Source organism: Nanorana parkeri, unplaced genomic scaffold (genome assembly GCF_000935625.1).
Source record: "Nanorana parkeri isolate BGI_ZX_2015 unplaced genomic scaffold, ASM93562v1 scaffold51, whole genome shotgun sequence".
Lineage (NCBI taxonomy): Eukaryota > Metazoa > Chordata > Amphibia > Anura > Dicroglossidae > Nanorana > Nanorana parkeri.
The window spans coordinates 504,200-519,735 of NW_017306319.1; the positions used below are offsets into that span (position 1 = coordinate 504,200).

General features: G+C 42.1%; 1 protein-coding gene across 2 annotated transcripts in view; it reads left to right on the forward strand.

Annotated features, from left to right (window-relative positions):
* Positions 1-14,971, forward strand: part of TBATA (thymus, brain and testes associated) — a 22,408-nt gene extending 7,437 nt beyond the window's left edge. The window contains exons 2-10 of one of the 2 annotated variants that reach the window (XM_018575000.1): positions 2,164-2,219; positions 4,363-4,610; positions 5,199-5,363; positions 7,004-7,089; positions 8,986-9,135; positions 9,382-9,463; positions 11,439-11,580; positions 13,298-13,344; positions 14,716-14,971. In XM_018575000.1, coding sequence (XP_018430502.1) covers positions 2,164-2,219; positions 4,363-4,610; positions 5,199-5,363; positions 7,004-7,089; positions 8,986-9,135; positions 9,382-9,463; positions 11,439-11,580; positions 13,298-13,344; positions 14,716-14,795 — 1,056 coding nt within the window. In that variant the 3' untranslated portion in view covers positions 14,796-14,971. Of the gene's footprint in view, positions 1-2,163; positions 2,220-4,362; positions 4,611-5,198; positions 5,364-7,003; positions 7,090-8,985; positions 9,136-9,381; positions 9,464-11,438; positions 11,581-13,294; positions 13,345-14,715 lie in introns of both variants that reach the window. The other variant, XM_018574995.1, reaches the window with a different exon arrangement.
* Positions 14,972-15,536: the final 565 nt, after the last annotated feature.

Genomic DNA, 15,536 nt, shown 5'->3' on the forward strand with positions numbered 1-15,536 from the left:
AAAAAGATTAGATACTTAAAAAAAAAAGTACCCCACACTCTCCTCTCACATGTCCCCTTCATAATCTCAGCTCCCTATAACTCCCTCTTCGTGTCAGCAGCACGCCTCTGACACCCAGGGAGTTGGAGATTTTCATAGAACACAGGCAGTTCTACGGTCGGCAGCAGTTCTGTGTGATGAGGGGGCGGGAATAGCCCCGCTTTCCACTCATTGGCTGCTGCGCCGCCTCGATCATTCTTCACACTGCGCCCGGAACAAGGTGAGGGGAGCAGTGTGAAGCATGCAGGGTCCAGGACAGGAGGAAGAGTCACCGGTACTGATATTAGCAGTTACCGGGATATTAAATATCCTGGTAATCAGCGGTTACTACGCGCCCCGTCCTCCTGTCCTGGGCCCCATCCGGGGCCCGGTAGCAGCTGCGACCTCTGCGACCCTGGTAGTTCCGCCACTGCATGCTACAGAGGATGGTCAGTAGCAGCAGACATGTTATCAGAGTTGTTGAAGACAGAGCTCAGTAGACAGTCAGGGAGTGCAGACATGAAATTGAGATTTCTATCATTACCACCTAATAACATATCAGTGCTCCCACAATTGTGCTCCCTACAGCCAGCTTAAAAAGAACTGGCATCACAGTTCGTATTCCTCTCAGCAAAAGTCATTATAAAAGAGGCAAATACATAAAAAGACAGAATACATGTATAGTACAGAAATAAGTGCAAAAGGTAAACCATGCCATGTAAGTAGTAGAAGCCAATCTAATGAACATTTTTCTTTCACTGGCCTGAGCAACCATGTTGGCAGGGAAAATATTGGCTACTACCTGCTGTACAGTATGCGTATGTCGTTCATCAAGACATTCAATCTTGCCATCAACTGAGTCAACTATGTTTTTCAGCTAGTGAAATGGAATCCCAGATGATCCCCGGGTTTCTTTTGTGCCTGGCACATACACATTACAATATGTGCAAATTTTCCTGAATGATATTCATGGTTATTGCGCTCGTTCAAGAAACAAGAAAAATGTTCCATTGTCACTACAGTTAAAACCAACCATCTTTTAGACCCCACTAACCATTAGAAAATGGAAAATTAAAATGTTGGAAAGAAATTCTACTACTGTATGATCAACTTTAGATCCCTGAATAGTTTGCCTGAATAGAAGGGTTAATAAGAAGTGTCAATTACCAAATACACAGGATTTAAATCCAAGGTCCCAGAGACTTGGGTTGCCTTCAATTTGTATTATATTACTTATAATAATGTTGCTTTGCAGCATATTTATATTCATCATATATCTACTTGTATGTTACTTTGCACATTATGGACTTTTACTGGAAAAAAGTGACAGTAGGCGAATGTGAAGAAAATATTGTGATTTCAAAATAAGGTATGATAGTTTGGGTCTATGCTATTCATTGTTATCCACTGACCCACCCAATGTTTTGCTCTCTATGGCAACATTCCAGCTTTAAAGTGCCAATTTCAGGGCCATTGTTCTGCATTTTACAGGGCACTGAATAAGTAGTCCCATTCACCTCCGATGACAGGACATCTGCATAGCAACACATAACAAACTCAAACGAAATTGTTCAAATTACATATATGTGTCTGGAGGCATGTACTAACAAATAGAACAGCACAGTGCATTTGTGTCTTGGTGCTGTTTGTATACAAGCTTTCTGACGCCTCACATGCATTTGACATAGTCATTGAAGCAGACCTTTATGTGTTAAATAACTTTTATTTTCTCCTGGTTCCTTGTCTCTCTCTCTTCCATTGTTGGAGAACGATTGCTCATTTTGTGTAAGTCTTCTTGCTTTTTTTGTGCTACAGCCCAGCACTTCCTCCTTTCTTGTCTAGTTGAGAATGATATATGGACCCTTGCTGCCACCTGGGATTTCCACATCAGACATCCAAGGAGGCAGTTTCACTGATATCCTGCATTGCACAGACATGGTGCTGCTCTCTGCCAGTTATCTGGCAACTTGATCAGGAGCATGTCTGTGTATGTGCACAGGTCTCTAGAAGGTCCTAGATGCTAGTATCACGACTTCTGCCAATAATTTTGCTGGTGGGTGGTGGATGATATCTTTTATATGCAAATTATGTACCATATAATCTACAACAGACCAAATAGAGAAATGATCTGTGTTATCATTACAGGAAAGAAAAATGCCAAGCGGAATGACAGACCCTCAACCTGTGTTACGCCAAACACAGTAAGTATTTGTAATTAAAATAACAAATCCACTGTGGAATATTGGGGCTACTCTCTGCAGATATTTGTCATTTCTTTGATGTTTTAGTTTATGAATTCATAATAGAGGAGAACTTTGGGCATGCAACGCATTTATTTGCTAATATGTCAAGTGAAAAGCTGTTTCCTCAACTTCCACTCTGTGGAAGTAAGAGAGTCATGTTCCATAAGGCTTTGGGAGTGGAGCAGCAACAAAAATTGTCGAACAATATCCTACTTTTATGGATTTTAGACATCAAATATCCATTGCATGGCAGCTCAATCAGAAACATTGCATACCTTTACTAGTAATTGTTCTTTAACTATCACTGAGACCCTATTCACGCTGAGCTACATCCAAAAAAGCGCCTTTTTTCAGAGTGATTTTGAGCTGATCGACATTGAGCTACAGTGCACATTTTGTTGCGCTACATAGCGCGACTTTTTGTAGGGACTTCGTATCTGCTACATTGGGCTGTAACCAATCAAAAGCAGTCTTGATGTGACATAATTTCATCCTGCTTATATTTCTGTGCAAAAGTGACACTTTTGTAGCGCGACGTAGTGCAACAATGTTGCGCAACATTGAGCTACACCATTAAAGTCTATTGGTCCAAATCACACAAAATCCACCGAAAGATAGGTCATGTTCAAGCTACAAGCTTGAGCGACGAGCTACAGGCGACATTGAGCTGTGAGATGTGAACAGCTCCATTGAAATACATTGGACAAGCTACATTGAGCGACATTGAGCTGATATTTGAGCGATTTTGGAGCTGAAATCGTGCGATAAATCGCTCAGTGTGAACAGGGTCTTAAAGGGAATTGATAAGCTTTTCAGTGTTTTTATTAGAAATAGATCTGCATGATAGAAATGTTCCTAGCAGTATGTTTCCAGGGCCATTTACTTCTTAGTAGTGTGTTAATGCCCATGTGCTAACACTCATTATACCACGCATTTATGTGTGTTGCATTGGCAACCCATTTAAAATGAATGTTCTGCCAATGCATCCTAATGTGCTTAAAAAGCAGATGACCCTATATTTCTAACACAATACACTGCAACACAATATGGGGTCTATTCACTAAGCTGTCGTAGGCAGCCGAGAGAATGACCGACCTAAAGCGAAGTGAGCCGAACGCTGTTCGGCTATTCACTTCAGGCTGATAGGGCTGACTTCAGCCGTATATCGGCCGCTCGGCCAGCTTCGGCTTTCAGCGCGGCTCAGCCGATCCGAGGCATACGCATTCAGCTCGACTGAGCCGCTCGGCCAAGTTCGGGAGCTGTAGGGCTATAGTGAATAGCCCATACAGCAGCCCTTCGGTTCTACTGAACCGAAGGGGTCCTGGGGTCGAAGCTAGCCGAAGGATCGGCTGAAGCTACAGCTAGATCCTTTGGCTGCTTCGTGAATAGACCCCTATGTGTGTTGCATAACCCTACAGTGCAGGTGCATGAATTGCACGCAAGCAGCAATGCATGCTACATGCGGTACTCTGCATTGCTGCAACATTTGTATTATTTGTATTACAAGGTGTAGTCATATTTATTACATAGGCATACTCTGCTTCCTGCCTTGTAGTGCTACACAATAGCTGTGCTTTATTGCTTCACCTCACAATGCTGGTTTATGAAGGTGACGACTCACCAGAAAGCAAGGCTTTCCATGTTTGAATGCTATTTTTTATCATTATTATTATTATTATACAGGATTTATATAGCACCAGTTTGTGCGGCGCATTGTAAAATAAAAGGAGAGAGTATAGTTACAATACAATTCAAGACAAGAGTGTTAGGAGGGCCCTGCTCATGAGAGCTTACAATCTAATCTTACCAGGAGGAAAGAGTGGCAAAGTAATTGCATGAAGCCAGTGAGAGCTCACTCTGATGGTTAATCTAAAAATCTGAATATTTATTACAAAATAAAAAGTATGGAAGAGCATGACTATAAAAATGTGACTATAGTCTTAAGTCCTTTACAATTTCTGCAAAGTACATGTTTAGTACATGTTTGGCTGACATGTTCATTTTACAGAATCTAAGACCTAATGTCACATATTTATTGCAGTGCATTCAAAATGACATGACATTGTTTCAGTTAGTTACAGCTCTTGTCTTTCCACAACAGCACTAATTATAAAACTTCAAAAGAAAAGATGGAAGAAATGAAGAATCCCATCTCCAGCACTTTTAAAAGCCAAGACATTGCTGCCCTGGCTGAAAAACTGGAAAATCTTGCCCAGAACACCCCTTTGCGATTCAGCGATGAAGCAATGAGACCGCCGACTAAAAGCAATTCTCGATTTGGCACTTTCAGCCAACACTCCTTCTTTTCAAGACATAATCCCCACCCTCATCGGGTCACACATATGCAAGGTATACCCTTAAACTTAAAAGTGGATGGTTATACATGCAGGGAAGTGGGGACTGAAAGCTGGTCTGGGGGATAAAAGCCAACCGTTTCCTTCAAGAAAAGGTGGCTGACCAGCTCAAATGGCTCATCGGGGAGATGTCTCTTTACTTCCCGACTTGCCAACCACCCATGACCAAAGTATGAACCTTGGAGAAATCTCCAATTAAAAAAAAAACTAACAAGTTAAAACCCTTTCTGTATTTTTTTTTTTTTTTGCTTTGTTTCCTGTTACATTGTAGACCTTCCTAATGTCATTTGCTTCCCTCTAGTGGTATAAATAGTGTCTGGTGTCTGGCACAGGATGAATTGATGTAAATAACATTAACAGGGTTATTCCCAAAAGGGTGAAGAGTTTGGAGAAGGCAGGAGAATTGAACAATCTAGGACAACATAGCTGAACTGGAAAGTGAGCTGAATTGCAGAATTTTTCCAAATCAGCTATGTTGTCCTAGATTGTTCACTTCTCCTGCCTTCTCCAAACTCTTGGGAATAACCCTGTTAGTCTGTTTTGTAGTTCAGTCTTTCAGTTACACCCTTTCTTTTTGCACTAGGGCTTAATGGGATTCCCATATGTATTGTGAATGACGATTGGTCTGTCACCTCCCCTCTATACCCTCATCCAATGATGAAGAACCAGCTCCCCACTAATCTGCTGGGTGTCCCCAGTCTGCCAATAGGAGATCCACGTGGTAACAAGGTTCCATATCTTGCATCAGGTGAGTGAAATGTATTTGGACAGTGTATTTAAAAGACTGAGTGCCCATGGAACAGTGTCAAAACAATTGTTACTAATTCTTCAATAATTTATAAAACCTACTGTATTAGTTTTGGTAATTTGTATTTGAATACTGGGATTTATAATCACAGTGGTTTGCTGCACATGAGCAGCATTTAAAAGAGTGACGGGAAAGAATTCAGGACAGAATAGTAATGATGCAGTGGGCAGGAAGAACCACAGCACCTAACAGGGGACCAGGTATCATGCAACACACCCAAAGGGTTGGATGCCAAGCTAAGATTTAATACACCTCCTGCTGATAAAGTAAATATTAAACTTCTTTTTTTATAATGTGCCACTTGCTTATTTTTTCTACACTGAGGACCGGGTCACTTAAAGTAATTATGTCCACATGATAGCCTGGCAGCAAGAATTTACAGAAGGAGGTCAGCAACAGAAACCTTCATATCCACTCTCATCAAACTGTTATTTGTGATCTTTTTTTTTTTTATATGTATTGTAACAAGGACACTCCACTGTAGTCCAGGTAAGTCAAGGAAACACAGTTTATTGAAAGGGCAAACACAAAATAGCTTGAAACAGCAACATAAGACAGTCTTTTAGCTTCGCTCGGTAGCTTTCCACAGCTTCAAGACACTCACGCTTGCTCACCCCTCGTGAGCCCTCACTCTGCTCTCTTAGCAGTCTGTCCGACAGGTCCCTGGGGTCACCGACCTTCCTGACCTCTCCCAGCCACCCCTGGCTGTTCCGTGTGCGTCCAGCACGCACCCGAGTTTGTCTGTGTGCTCCCTGCACACACACACAACTCCAACACTCTCCTGAGCACTGGGCTGGCTTTCTGATAAGGCTGCTCTCAGCCACCTGATTAGCCCAGGCTGGTCATTGGCAACACCTGGCCCCAGGACTGGAGATCTCATCCCACCCAGAGCTCTACGAAATCTCCAGAGCTCCAGATCCCAGCTGCAAATAGGAAAACCTGGAATAACCTGAAAAGCCAGGTTCTTCCTTATACCATGCTTTACTTTCTGGACCCTCTCAGCCCCTTTGGCTGAGAGTCCTGGGTACCAAGGTCGCCATCCTCCACCGTGGCATTGGCTTACACTGCCACAGTATGCAATCTTTGTTTTGCAAAGACACATTTTGTACATGACAAGGGACTCCCAGAGCACCATTGATTAGTTAGGTCACTGTTAGCGTTATCTAACTGAAACTTTGGATTGAGCCATCTGAGTAGGGATGGGTCACTGAGACAGAACGCCGCTGTGGCTTAATCAGCGGTGTGTTTCACCTTCTAAACATTGGAATTTTTTTAACAAGCTATAAATAGATAAGGGAAACATAAAAAGGAAAAGAGAGCATCAAAATAAATATATTAGATATATACACACAATATTCTGCATGTATCGGAGTGAAAAAAAGTAAATGCATTTGTTTTTACCTTAGTCTTGTCTATAATGAAATAAAACAAATTAATACAAAGCATCTATATATTACCTTTTAAAGAACAACGCATGCTAATTAAACTGATAATATATCGTATACGATTATTATTTCTGTTCTATTATTCTCTTATGTCTGATATTTTAAGCATTATAAAGCTTTGCCTCCATGTTGCAGGTGCCATATCTGAAGCATGGCGAGAGGAGTTAAGAGAGCTGGCTACAAAAGTAGCTGTTTCTGACAAAAAGCCAGAAAAGAAGCAGGTGCATTTTTATTTATTTATTTAGTTACTTATATTCACTTTAAATGAAAAAAAAAAAAGGACAAATATCGGCTACTCGTTCTTCTCACAGCTGCTAATATACAGAAATGTGGAACTTTACAATGCAATGTGATCTTGCCCTGTTCTAGTCTGCATAAGCTGTGCTGTCTAGTCAGCATGGTGTAGTGTAGGGAATGGGCAAGGATACAACATGTTTCAGGGTTTCACACAATGGACTCCATTTTAGCTCCTTCCTTGTCACAAAGAAAGCAGATCAAAGTGATAATGGTTTGTACTTAGTCTTTTTAGCACACGTCATATTATAGAAATGTCCTGCTTTCTGTAAAAATCATAATGAGCTAGTTCCTGTGTTTAGCGTTCCAGTTCAGTGGTCTAAATATTAACCTTTTATAGGAAATCTCAATACAAGTATTACTTGGGCATCTCACGTTGCTCCATTTTGGTCTGTTAAATATGTCCTAGAAAGACGTCCGTTTTTTTACTACGGGCGGACGGCAAGAGGTTAAATCTGTTTGATAAGTACAAAAAACATGTAACCCTGCCAGAAATCCTAAACTGTCTCATTTCCTAAGCACACTGCAGTATTTTCGCAAGCTCTATTATCAGTCCACCTTCATAAACTACAGAACACCCCCCCCCATGTTAGAAAGATGAGGAGAAGGGAAGGTGTTCTGTAGTTTTAACATACTTCCTGTCTTAGTATGACAATATTGCTCCTCCATAGACACAATATGGTCAGGGCCATCCCTATAATGAGGCAGCCTAAGGCAGTTGCTTCAGGCAGCATCTCACTGAGTAACATGGCCTCTTTGTCCAGAGTGTCCCAGGTTGCTAACAGCTAGCAACCTGATGCTAGCCCCCACCCCCTTCCCTGGAATGTGCACCAAGAGCAACTTACCACCATCCCCTCCCCCTGCCGAAATGTGCATCAGGAGCACCCCCTTCCCCGGGCTCAGGCAAATAGCCTTTTAACATATTTAGTATGGATACAAATGAACAAAGTTTAATCAGAGCCCCAGATAAAAGGTCCAAGAGTCCAAATTCCATTTAGTATTAATATTTGTTCATAAAAGGATCACACAAAATAGCCAACACATTTTAGGGGGCTCTATAAATCTCCCCCTTCTTCAGGGCTTGTTCACACCATGACCAGACCAGATCCGGGCCAGAATGTTTTTTGTCAGCACCGGCAATGCATCCTGCACCTGCAATGCATCCCAATGTATTCCTAGGCTCAGTATACCGCGAGCTGTAGCTCGCGGTATGCTGAGACGCCGCAGTATACCGCAAGCAGCTGCTCGCGGTATACTGAGGCGCCGCAGCTGAAGCGGATCCCGACAATTGTGCCGGGATTCGCCCAGCTGCGTGACTGACAGCTGGCTCTGCCTATCTAAAGGCAGAGCCAGCTGTACCCACCCCCTCCCCGTCCGTTCCGCCAGTCAGCGCTGGCGGATCGGAGCGGGGAGGGCGGAATCCAGCCCCTCCCCTGTCACGGCAGAGAGCCGTGACAGGATCGAGAGGTGAGTGAACGCCGGTATGTGTTCGCTCACCTCCCGATCTACTGAGCCGACCTGTGACAGTCTCATTGTCACAGGTCGGCTAGAACTATGAGGTGAGTGAAAAGCACTCACCTCATAGTTCTCCTTTAATGTTTGATTTTGTATGACAACCAGGCAAGTGTCATTTTCAGAAGGCAGCAGTAGCAGCTCATATATATTTATTTCTGCAAAGATTTCCTTTAATAAACTTAAAGGGTTAATAACATTTGTATGTCAACGGCTGAAGAATGGTTAATTAAAGTGACCAGTATACAGTACAATGGTATATGGGAATGTATGCACATGATATAAATACTAAACCCTGACGGATTCCTCAGGAGGAGGAACCACGGAGATCCACACAGTACTCAGCAGAAACTGGACGCATCATTACTGCATCTGCCCGAGCCATGACCAGGCGCGCCTCCCGAAAACAGAACAGCAAAGGGAGACATACAAATACCAATTTCCAAGACCAAGAACTTCTGGTGAGTTACAAGGAACCGTCCATCAAAGTCTGCACTGCAGAGTACTCAGAAGAGAAGCTTTTTAGACTGTCCCCAACCTTTTAGACTTTGCATAACCCCTAAACCTTTATTTTATTAGTCAGAAAATTTACTTTTAGCTGTTTTTTAAAAAAGCTGAAAAAAACCAAGCCAAATTTACCAATCAGAGTTGCAAAAAGGTCACATTGACCTGAAATAGTGATACGTGTCTCTTTCATGTGTTAACAGGTACTGGAGTTACTTTGCCAGATTCTACAAACAGATTCACTGTCTGCCATCCAACAATGGCTTTTGTCAGCTGGCCAAAGAGGTGAGGACAGTGTGTAGACCAGGAATAGGGAAACTAGTTCCTTTCTTTGTCACTCCTTGTTCGAGAAATGTACTTTATTGCATCTAGGAAAGGAACATGCCTTTAAGAGAACTGACAGGGGAAGGCTACAACGTATTCCTGGTATAGGGTCAATGATGCTGCTCAGATTGCATCTAAAGTCTATCTAAAGCCTAAATTATGTATATCTAAAGGTTAAAACGTTTCTAATAGCTTATTAACAATGATGTAAATATTCATCAGTTTAATAGCTTTTCTTGGTTCTTTACCAATGCATGGGAGGTATCATCACCAATTCTAACTCCCCTAACCTCCCTTTCGTATAATCTAAAAGTTATTGCATCACTCACATCTTCATATAGTATAGTGCTCAACTCTAAGGGGGTTATTCACAAAGCTAGCCGAAGGATCCGTAGCTGCGGGTGATCCTTCAGCTAGCTTTGGCTGCTGTATGGGCTATTCACTATAGCTCCTACAGCTCCCGAAGTTGGCCGAGGTGAAAGCCGTAGCGGGCCGAACGGCCGTCATCTCACGGCTGGCTCCGGCCACTTGCAATGACAGATCAGCGTCGCCTGGTTACCAGGTAACCAGGCGATGCTGAACTATCATGATTGCTCAGCGGAGCCGGCTTTGATATCACCGCCGGCTCCGCTGAGCTCTCATTGTAATGGTCCTGGCCAATAGAAAACAGTTGGGCGGAGCTGGCTGCCACTGCTAGCTCCGCCCAATCATTTTCCACTTTTCTTTAACAACTTCACTTCGGGTCGGTTATTCACACGGCTGCCTTCGGCAGCTTTGTGAATAACCCTCTAAATTTCAATTTGTATTCCTCTGGCACTGACAATTTACATGATAATATTTTGTTCTTGATCATTGGGAGGGATAGTGTATATGTTCATCCGACACAGAAGACAGCCAAACACGCCATGACTTTAGGTGCTTTCAAAAATATATGAGAAAAAGTATGGAAAATACAAAATATGAGAACTGGTTTACAGGATTAAATGCAAAGTAAAACAATGCTTTGTAAAGCAACATAACATAAAAAGCTCCTATCTCTTGCTTCCTGTCCCTTTGATGCCCATATAAGAAATGGAGAGTGTGTTGACTCTTGGGAAAGAAGGCACAGCCAGCAATAAAAACATTGTCAGAAGTTCTGTTGCAGTTATTGGAGACCTTCCCCACAACTACTGGTCCTAACAGGACCCTTCTTCTCTATCCAAAAGGAAATGACTTTGGCTGGGGTTGTTCTTTCAAGTAAAGCTGTGTATTTGCCCATTTAGTACACAATAACAGATTTCACTGCTACTGATATTTACCTTACCCGCTCTCCCCCACGGCACCTTTTACCAGCCGGAGCCTTGTGAAATACCCCTTACTTCCAAGTATGGGGGGGCATGTGATCTTCCCCCTTTCCTCCTACTATGCAATCAAAACACTTGAGCATCCAATTGCCATGCCTGAGCACTGTGGGATGGTTGGCCCGGGATGTTTATACCTGTGTAGGCTCCGACACACACCAACAACAAGCTTACACAAAGCTTTTTCTCAAAACACTGATAGTTGAATAGGGCAATGGGGGAGGGTTTGAAAATTCCTCGCAGCAGTTGAGGTGGGCTATAAAGAAACCCTCTTACCTTGCCCAGCATCGGCAAAATTACAGGTTCACCTGAAATTCTCTACCTTGTCAGAGAAATCCATTCCCTTAAATCTAAGATGATAGAAAGAGGAAACTTCTAGTTTATAGGAGTCCCATGTCTCTGTCTCAATTTCCACCCACTGCAACTGTGAGCTAATGTTTATTCATTTGCTTTTGGTTGTAATGAGTTTCCGTTAGTTAATCCTTTTACATAATATTTGTTTCTTCTGATCTTGTAAGGCATGCATACTCACATATTTATTCTAGCTTATACATGTATGATGTTCCTAAACTTGATCATCTACTATTGTGCTTCAGAGAAAGACCTTGTCATGAACATGATCCAGACAGCAACTGACAATGTGGATCTGGAATCCCAAGCCATGGGGGAGAGGCTTAATTCCCAGAATGCCTTAGGACTGCTGTCAAGAGATGAACATATTCAAAGAACTTTAAACAGGTTCATGTTGTGTCTTATATTTGAAGTAATACTCTTGTTGAACCATATGCTGCTGTGGAGATGCTGCTCTATTTTTCTCTAAAATGAACAATTTAATGAAACCTCTATTGGAGAAAATTGGTGGCTACCATTGTTGACCTCCTTTCTGGAAATACTAGTTCCCTGACTGATCTCCCAATCCAGGGAGCTTTATTTTGTTTTGAGTCACAGCCATAAAACATGTTTGCAGAATAGGAGCTCACTGAGGCGCGGTGCAGACCTCCGCGATCCACACACAATGCAGGCAGCGATTGCCGCATGTCCCCATTGATTTCAATGGGGTGACATCTGTGCAGCAATCGCAGAAAAAGGGTACAAGTACCTTTTTTTTGCAATACACGACAGGCGGCTGTTTTATTGTGTTCGGAAGCATGGGCGGAATCGCGGCTGGACACCGCGCGTTCTGCCCGGCGCGATTGGGGTGCCATTAGAAAATAATGGCACCCACAACACGATCGGTTCACACCTCGGCGACTCCTGACCGTGCGGCAATCCATGCGGAATCGTGCATGATTGCCGCGCAGTGAGGTGTCGCATAGGTGTGCACCGGCCCTTAAAGTTTAGGAACAGGCAAAAGGCTAAATACACAGGTGAAATATCAAAGAATATTTCAAAGAAAATAATTCAGTCCTGAGGTTTATACAGCTCTTCCATACAGCACAGTCCTGCCTGGAAGGGCCTGATCTTTTTTCTGCTGCAGTTTCACTTTTACGTAGGGATCTCTTCTCCAATCCCACCCTGTGACTGGGCAGTGAAAGGAGAAGCAGCAGACTAATGAGCTCATCTGACTGTTACTCTATTCTCTTCTTCTAACAGCATGCTCCTTGCACTGGAGCACACTTGACTGACTCTTTGTGCTGCTTCTTCTATCAGCATGCTCCTTGCACTTGAGTGACTCTTTGTGCTGCTTCTTCGTTTCCCCACTGTGCTCTGTAGTACAATGGACTGTAAGAAGTTGATACCAAGTCAAATTCAGGAACCTACACTGCTTACATTAAGAAATACATTTAATGATGTATTCATGATTACAGAGCTGATTAATGTGTGCCTTTTTATATCTGCCTGTAGTTCAGTTTTAACTCCATGCTCTGCATGCTTGTTCAGGTTAGTTTCTCAGAAACTACTGAAGCCAGAAACAGATAGAAAACTAGCATTTTCATAATGGGTCACCAGTGGCAGCCATATTCTCTCAGTACATGTGCCTGCCATTGACAGAATTGTCACTTCCACAAATTGCTCCCTCCTTGTCACTTCCACAAATTGCTCCCTCCTGACCAGATAAGAGAGAAGTCTCTGGTTAGTGACATTATGCAGCAGTTCCCTCAGCAACAGAACAGAGGCCCGCTTATCTGAACAGCAAGGTAGCAATGCATGGAAGTAGGTAAGTATTTACTCGAGTTGCTGCCAGGAACTTGATCACTAGTGCCATGGGCCTTAGTATTGTTAAGGTGACCATGGCCCTAAGAAAATGTTGATTATTATATATGTATCATCATCCATACACACACTGATAATAGTATTTACATTCAGCTGATCATATTCACACGTGTGTCCAGAAATATATATAGATATAATTTTGACATGCATAGTTCATAATGTCAGTGTCTCTTAATCAATAGCTGTGTTTTATAGTTTTCTTGATTAGTGGAAATCTAATTTTCCCTTTTATTCATAGTAGGTCCCAGAAACAGAAACCAGAACCAATTCCTGAGGAGGACAAACCAGGTATTAATACACAAATAACTTAGTATGAATTTATCACATGACAACATGGTATTATACAAATGCATATGGTAATCTTTTAATTTAGTTAATTGGACTTGATCATTTAATAAAGTCAATCCACTTGCTGATAAGCATCCTGGAAAGAGCATAATACAGTGCTGTCTATGTACATTGCCTAGGATCTACTATCACTGTCCCTTCCTCTGCTGAGTGTGGGATGTATCATTGTCCTTGCTTCCCTCCACTGTCATTGACACTATGTATAAGATGGGTGGAACTGACAGAAATATACTATGTTCAAGCAATGCTATAACCATGACTAGTACTCAAGGTAGTCAGCTCAAACCCACATCCAAAACAAAGTAGAGGCAAGACGTTGGGCACTGATGCTTTATCAAGAAGAAACATGTCTTTAGTTAAGTGTAATGGCTTAGTTTCAGCAGCCCTCCACAAAATAGTGGTCTCTCAGAAGATGGGATTCACCCAATTTGAGAAAACCATGTGTAATTGTAAGCAAAAAAGTGCCAAACACCTTCATAGTACAAATTATTTTTATATATCCACAAATGGTGAAGAATAGCTCTTTACCATTTGTGGATATAACAAAATCACCAAGCCTACATGACCAACCATACTGTAAGGGAGGCCTAAAATGGAGAATGGACACTGGGCAACTGATAACTCCTGCTCTTGTCTCCTCTGAGCTGCGTGGGCAGAGGACCAGTACTTTTTTTCTAGTCATAGACAGTGTACTATCCAGTTTCCTGATTGGACAGTGCTATAATTTATGCACAAGAGATTTTTTTTCTCCTTCCATTCATAGCAGGGGAGTCACAAACGTTCACGTTTCAGGCATGTTAGATTTAGGGAAACCCTGCCGTGTGGAGCATGACAAATCTGTGAAGATGCAGAAGGCGCTTTAAAAAATTGATTCAAAGTAAACCTACATTATTCTAGTAAACAAGAATGTTGTAATTCTACAGTAGGCACAATAATGTGTAAATCCCTACCCACAGCTTGTGCCTCTAAATAAAGCGAGGATTGTATGCAAACTCCGACTTTCTGAAAGTCAGTTTTTGCAAAGACATCGGCACCCCTGCATCTGCAATACTCACACAAATTGAAAGATTACTGGAACCCTGAGTGGTGCCTTGTGGGATGCCTGGGGGGCGGGACAAAGTAAAGGTACAATGTGGCACTTTACGGTGCCAGCTGTACTGCAATAAACAACAGTGTGTAAGCTGGAGGTGATGATAAAGGGAAGGGTTGCTTTAAATCTAGACCTCACTAAAAAAAATCCACGTTATCAGTTTACAGAAAACTTAATATAAGACATCCATACTAACAAGTTCTTTTTTTTGCTTTGAACAGAACATATTGGTACTGCAGAAGTCTTACAGATTCATTCAGCAGACAATGAAAACCAGAGCAAGCCTTCGTCTGATAAATAACCACAGCATACAGGACCTTCTCTTAATAAGCTTCATTCTTCATGGAATGGTCACTCTTCTTCCAGTCATTTAGTTTTATGACGAGTGCCTTGCTGCGCTGCATGTAACTAACAACCCCTAAACTATTTTAATAAACAATATATTTCAGTATGATACTATATATGTGATATTTTTAAGCAGTAAAACAAGATACAGTATATTTCTGCAGACATTGTGCCATAATTATTGATTTCTGTCATAATGTTATACTGGATTAAATACTAGCAGGCATTAAGCTCATAAAACATACATGTGGATATATTATTCAGAGACCATGATATATGATATATACTGTACCTTTATACCAATATATAATATTTGATTATATATAAGACCTTCCAGTCCTTTGTCAGCATTGGGTTAAACCCCGATTTGTCAGTAACTTAATTTGCAATACAGTGAATATGCTTACTAGGGATTAGCTCGCGTTTGGTGCTAACCAAAACTCATAAAAACTCACGGATTGGCCATCCGTGCATGCCCAATCAGCTGTGACCAGGGCACTCCCAGCTCTGCAACTGCATGTAAACAAATGGGCAGGGTGCTGGTAACATCATTGACCTTATATTGCCATATTAGGTCAATATCATTGACCAAATAGGGTCATAGCCAGGTAGCCATTTAAGGCCAGTGATGTCACCAGCATCCCACATGGCCATGTCAATATTATAGACCAATATGGCCATGTAGTCACATAAGGCC